Genomic DNA, 5,979 nt, shown 5'->3' with positions numbered 1-5,979 from the left:
GGAATGTAATGTGTGAGTAGACAGTGAGTAATTGAACTGACAGTCACAGCGTATTGTTGAAGTTAACGTTCGTTCGTTACAGTGTTGTTTTAGCGCGAGTATTGAGATTAAGTGTATCGGTAAAGTTGTGTTCGGAAATAATAAACCAGTTTTATTAAGTAAAGACTTGTGTCGCTTAAGTTTCGTCGGAACGAAGTTACGGAAAATTAATTAACAAACGGAGACGTAACAATATTATGACTTTTTGTCAATACACACCAACAAACCACAGCAAGTAAGAAAGTGATACTCGATAGTAACCAACATTAGCTATAGCATCGCAACCCTATTATTCAGAACAGACCTATACTTTACAGAACCAACCAGATTCTTTAAGATATATGGTGGTAGTTTTCCTCTCTAAAACAGTGTTAATAATTTCCTTTATAGTAACGCCGTGAAATCTAAATTAATAGTGTTACGACTGCGAAAGTCACGTGACGTTAGTAACACGTCATGAGATTCTAGAAAGATCATGTCTAATAATGGCTGGAGACGGCTTGAATGGGTAATGAAAAAAAACTTTAGTATAAGTTTAACATAACGGCAAATGTACAACGTTTCGACAAGGTTTTGTCATCATCAGGTACAAGTCATGTCTGTTTGTGGCAACTCTAGTCTTTTCTACGCGCCCTCTATTTTTATATATATATATAAGCCGGCAAATGAAGTGACGATAAAAAGAGATAATTGCAGACAGAGAGATATAGAGACAGATAATCTAGTCAAGCCGTAAGTAAAGTGCGTTAATCGTTGTGAATTCTAGCGTGTGTTTAAGTTAAAGTGTCTGTGGACATTAAGTGTATTGCAAAGTTGTATTGAGAAAGAATAAACGAGTTTTATTTAGGAAAGGACTTGTATTGTTGAAGTTTTTCGGAAAGAATTTCTACGAAAAATTAACCAACGAACACAGAGGCGAAACAATAGTTTACTGTCATCACCCGCATGAAGCATCATTATTTACGCTAGTTGCTTAAGCTAATTTCACGTGACGCTTAACACTCTTTAATAACACAGTATATCCTGCAGGTTGTTTTGGCCGCACGACACACTACAGTGTGTCTTGATACTTCTGTTCTACAAGACCCAGAAATCAGTGATTAATAACTAAGATCACGTGAGGAAGCCAGTGCTTTAGTTGTGAATCAATAAACTTTTAAATTTGAAATTTATAGCACGTCATTAATTTTTAGTTTCATTTTCAGTTACATTACGTTTCAGGCAAAGAATGGCATAAATTTAGTAAGTTCCCATAATTTCGGTAACATCATTATATGTTTGTATTTTTAAAATAAGGCCTGACATGCTTGTTACGGGTTAGAATCCAGTCCCCGAACACGCTCGCCTTTTCAGCATTAGAATGTGACGGTAAAAACCCTGTGCGAAATACAAATTATGCACCTCTCCTTTTAAAAAAACGAATCTATTCTTGTTTTCAAAGATGCAAACTCGCACCCCTACCTGTTGACGTCCTGTACAAGCGCACACCTCGTTCTACCTTGTACGGCCCTGACGATTAAGCCCATTTTTGGTTGGTCAAAGAGTAGTCGAAGAGTTGGCGCTGACTCTAGTCTATAACTCATAAATTAGGGACGGCTAACGCTGATAGCCCTTGAATACTTTTGCGCTAAATTCAACAAACAAACAATTAAAACCCAGATGAGGAATAAGTGACTGTAAAAATTATAATGCAAACTAGAAAGTTGAGAAGGTTCAAATACCCCTTCATCGGAATGAATGTAAGTAATGAAAAATATCTGAAAAAGTTACACGAGTTAAATTTCATCTATAGATCTATAGGCCTCAACTGGGGTAGTATTCCTTACCATCGACTAGCTGGGCTGATGAAAGCTAATTCAATTCAAAGCTGCAGTATTGAGCTCGTCATTGAATCAATGGTTGTATTATAATGTAATATACACTTATAATGTTTCATTTGAAACTTAGAAAAAGGGATTAAAACATTATTAGTCATTGTAGCATGATTATTGACCATAAATGAATAAACAGTGATCAGCTAAAACTGCTAAAGCTACATTATTTACTTAAACAGATTTTTTAAAAAAAGCTTTACCTCCTAGTTGCATCATTGCAGTAAACAAGGAGCCTATCCACGCAGTGTGAGCTCTAGACTCGTGAAATTCATGCAGGAAAACTACAAAATGTAGATTTACAGTATAAAAAAGTCCAGCAAGTAAGGAAAATCCCACGAAGACAGCACAGACAACAACCCAACACCAACGCTGGTAAAAATCAGTATTTGATGAGAATGTTTGCGTCTGGGTATTATCGATTTCGTTATCTTCATTTTCTGAGCATATTCCTTCGAAGTGTTCTTCTGCTTTGTTAAAACAGTATTTCGATGTGTATAACATCTGAGTTTTTTCTTGTAATTTTTCATCATTCATCTGGTTCAAGACCCCTATATCATTCTGGTCCATTGAATAGGAATATACATCATTACATCTTTGATTAACGCTGTTTGTATCATTTTTCACCAGTCCGGAAACTAGGCGTGGATCCCGATCCATTTGAACTTTTTATTTCAATAGAACTTTAAAAGTATGTTAAATTTTATCACAATAAATCACTTACTGTGCCTGCTGTAGACATTGACCTCCTGTTGCTATGCGATAGTACTTACTTTCAAATCAGCTGGCTCACTAATAACCCTGCAGCAGCCTCGGTGTAGCGCAGACGCAGCTGTTACATCACACGCTAGTTTATTTAGAATGTTGGAACATGCTCAATAAAACGTCAGAATATTGAACAAGTAGCCAATTGTTCTTAAAATGTTTTTTTAATGGTGGAAAATTAGTTGTTTTATTTTATTCTAACAGTTTCGTAAAAATCGGTAAAGAAAAAACATCAGACATATTTTTCTAAGTAACATTATCAATAGTTAAAAGCATATAAATTTGTTTTCAAAATAAAATACAAAGCTTTATAAAACTTTGTTACATTTGTTTCTTTCATTTTTATATTTTAATGTTTCGTTTTACATACCAGTTTCCACCTAGCAACATTATTGAATGTCTACTGTTTCCTTGCATGACTGCGGAGCTTGACGGGATTGGAGAGGATCGATCTATCGCTGGAACGCTGACGTACAGGCAGTGTGCAGGGCAGCTAATTGCTTGGTTTGTAAGGGATTTTTGAAATGCCTGAAAATATGTGTACATTCAGTACGATGTAATTAGGGGAACATTAAACTGTTCTGATTAAGTACTTGTTCATGTGCTGTTGAGAAAATTGTTTTATGTCTGGTTCCTTGCATCCCACCTTTGTTAAACAAAAGTTATGGCTTTAAATAAAATATCTAATAACTTTCTGTTTATTTTGTATAAAACAATCAGCATTGTTTGTTAGCAAATGAGCTTAAATACACTGGACAAACGCTCTGCACGAACTACAATCCATACGGTTAATGTACAATGACTAATTAAAAACATTTTAGCATATTTACTTTACGAAGTTACGTGAGTTTAACCACAGACTGGCATTACACTAAGTATGATATTATTGAGTAGTGACGTAAGAAGACATATGTATACTTAATTATAATTGAAATGTCTATCGCTAAACGCCGTAGTGCATAGTATGTAGGGATGGGCTGGGAAATAAATGGCCGATGCATATTATGTATTGCTCATCATAGTCTCAAATCTTTCTAATAACAATCTATGAAACTTTTATAAACACCTAATTTAGGTTTTCAAGGTTTTAAAAAGCTATTAAGACCTTCAGTGTAGCCAGAACCAGCGAGTAGCGTAACAGCCAAATGTTCTTCTGATTATGGTGTCAGAAGGGCTAGTTCACCAATGCTTGAAGTTGTTGCGATGATTTACACACAAAAATGTTACATTTTAACTTGGGGAATTCAGAAGCAGTATAGCGTTTCATTAACTTCAACACAAGATGTCTATCAAGACAACTCATCACGTCAGGCTAAAACAGCTGCCTTCATAGCAGCTGCCATTCATTATTTAATAATCATTGATACTGTCAAAAAAAAAAGAGGGGAAACGAGTAATAACAAAATTTTGTAAAACTATAAGGATGGTGTAGGGATGGCAATGCCAAAAAGTACAGAAACAAGGTAGGGATGAATACACAAAAACCATACATAAGTAGCCACTGAGTTGATGTTACAAGCTTATGGGAATTAGCCATTGTAAAACTTTATAGCATTATTCAGTCTGAATGTTTTTATTCAAACCTGAATTCATGCAAATAAAATGAATTCAACATTTTGTTGTAGAAAGCGTTTCAACAACCATAAATTTTCTACTAAACACCAAAAAAGATTTTCCTGTTGCCCAACATTTCAACCAACCTGGTGATGATGTGATTCTTATGGGTATTGCAACTTATTTCAAAACCAAAATTATTAAAGATCCGAAAGAAATTTATCGCACTATCACTTTAACTACCGTTCAACCTTTTGAAATAAATCTAGATCCTGGAATCAGTGATCTTCAACCATAAATGATTTTCCACTCTTCCCGTTTTCTCATATGTGTGGTGTACTTTTTCACCCCTAATCTTTTTTTTTAATGCTTATCATTTACTTATGATAATTTTTCATGTTTGTCTTTGATCTTCTTAGTTCTATCGACTCTAACATTCTCTTGCTAATCAATCGTCTGATCATATCTTTATTTTAATTTATCAACGTCCAATATAATTTTCCTTGACATTTTTAAAAATAAAACCTTTCTAACCTCTTCATCTTTAATATTTCATTTTATCGTATTGAACAACGGGAATGAGTCACACCTGCAACAATCCATTGAAAGCTACTAAGAAGACTTTCCGGGTTGTTATGGTGGTCTGCAATTGCGTCAATTTATTTTTTTCACACTTCACTTTACTTACTCATTTCCAATCTGCCCCTAACGAAGAAAGGTTCACCTTCCGAAGTCGCTCGGGTATTTGAGTTTCGTATTTTTCTCTTTAATTGATTATTTGAACTACATGTCTTCCTAACATTATGAAACCAACATGCTTAGTTAAAGATTTTTATGTATCAACATCTTAAGGTTGAATATAGCAAGTAATTTAAATATGCCATGATACTGTTACGTCTCTTGTAGTTTGTTAATTTCCCATAAAAATCATTTCCGAAGAACTTCAGCGATACAAATCCTTTCTTAAATAAAACTAGTTTATTCTTTCTCAATACAACTTTGCAATACAATTAATTTCCACAGTCACTTTAACTTAAACACGCGCTATAATTCACAACGATTCACGCACTTTACTTACGGTCACTACCGCTAAGTCATGATCCTTCTAGAAACTCCAGTGCGCATGCTCCTAGCGTCGGGCGACTTCCACTGTCATAACACTGCCCCTTCCTTAGTATTGTTCGTTCCAAACAATAGCCACTTACATAAAACCAATAGATAATTAACAATAATTTAATTAAATGTACAGCATTTACAAACACAAAATTAAAATTCAACAAAGTCTCTTAATTTTACAGGACGTATCTTCTTCGGTACTGGTCTCCGTCTCGTTGGCTTCTGCTTCATATGGGGTTCATCTGCTTCATCAGGAAATGTCCTATCGTCGATAACAGTCACATCAGTGGTGGCAACTTCATCAAGAGCTTCACCGTTTCCCTTCTCAAAACTGAGTAGAGTTTCTTATTCGACGTTGGCTTTTTCAGGTGACACTTCTTCAGCAGCGTCATTTGTTCCTTTGTTCACTTTGTCCCAACTGAAATGTCCTGGACCGTGATAATGCCAAAGCCTGTTGGCATGCACCACTTTTGGCTTACCTCGCCGGCTACATTTTAGCCAGAAAGTCACGTCTGAGAGACGATCCACTATGTCATATGGGCCTTCCCATGGAGAAGACAACTTAGGAGACTTCCTTTTGGTCTTCCTGGGATTATACAACCACACCTTGTCTCCTGGTTCAAAGCTGACTTCA

The 5,979-nt window shown here is 35.4% G+C and overlaps 1 protein-coding gene across 3 annotated transcripts in view; it reads right to left on the bottom strand.

Annotated features, from left to right (window-relative positions):
* Window positions 1–2,675, bottom strand: part of LOC111086710 (monocarboxylate transporter 12-like) — a 63,053-nt gene extending 60,378 nt beyond the window's left edge. For all 3 annotated transcript variants that reach the window (XR_002611438.1, XR_002611439.1, XM_022390655.1), the window contains exon 1: window positions 2,114–2,675. Coding sequence is in view for 1 of the 3 variants with exons in the window: in XM_022390655.1 (XP_022246363.1) it covers window positions 2,114–2,570 (457 nt within the window). In the remaining 2 variants the exon portion in view is untranslated. The remainder of the gene's footprint in view (window positions 1–2,113) is intronic.
* Window positions 2,676–5,979: the final 3,304 nt, after the last annotated feature.

Source organism: Limulus polyphemus, unplaced genomic scaffold (assembly GCF_000517525.1).
Source record: "Limulus polyphemus unplaced genomic scaffold, Limulus_polyphemus-2.1.2 Scaffold1348, whole genome shotgun sequence".
Classification (NCBI taxonomy): domain Eukaryota; kingdom Metazoa; phylum Arthropoda; class Merostomata; order Xiphosura; family Limulidae; genus Limulus; species Limulus polyphemus.
The sequence above is the reverse complement of the archived record's forward strand: the minus strand, read 5'-3'. Positions and strand labels throughout refer to the sequence as shown.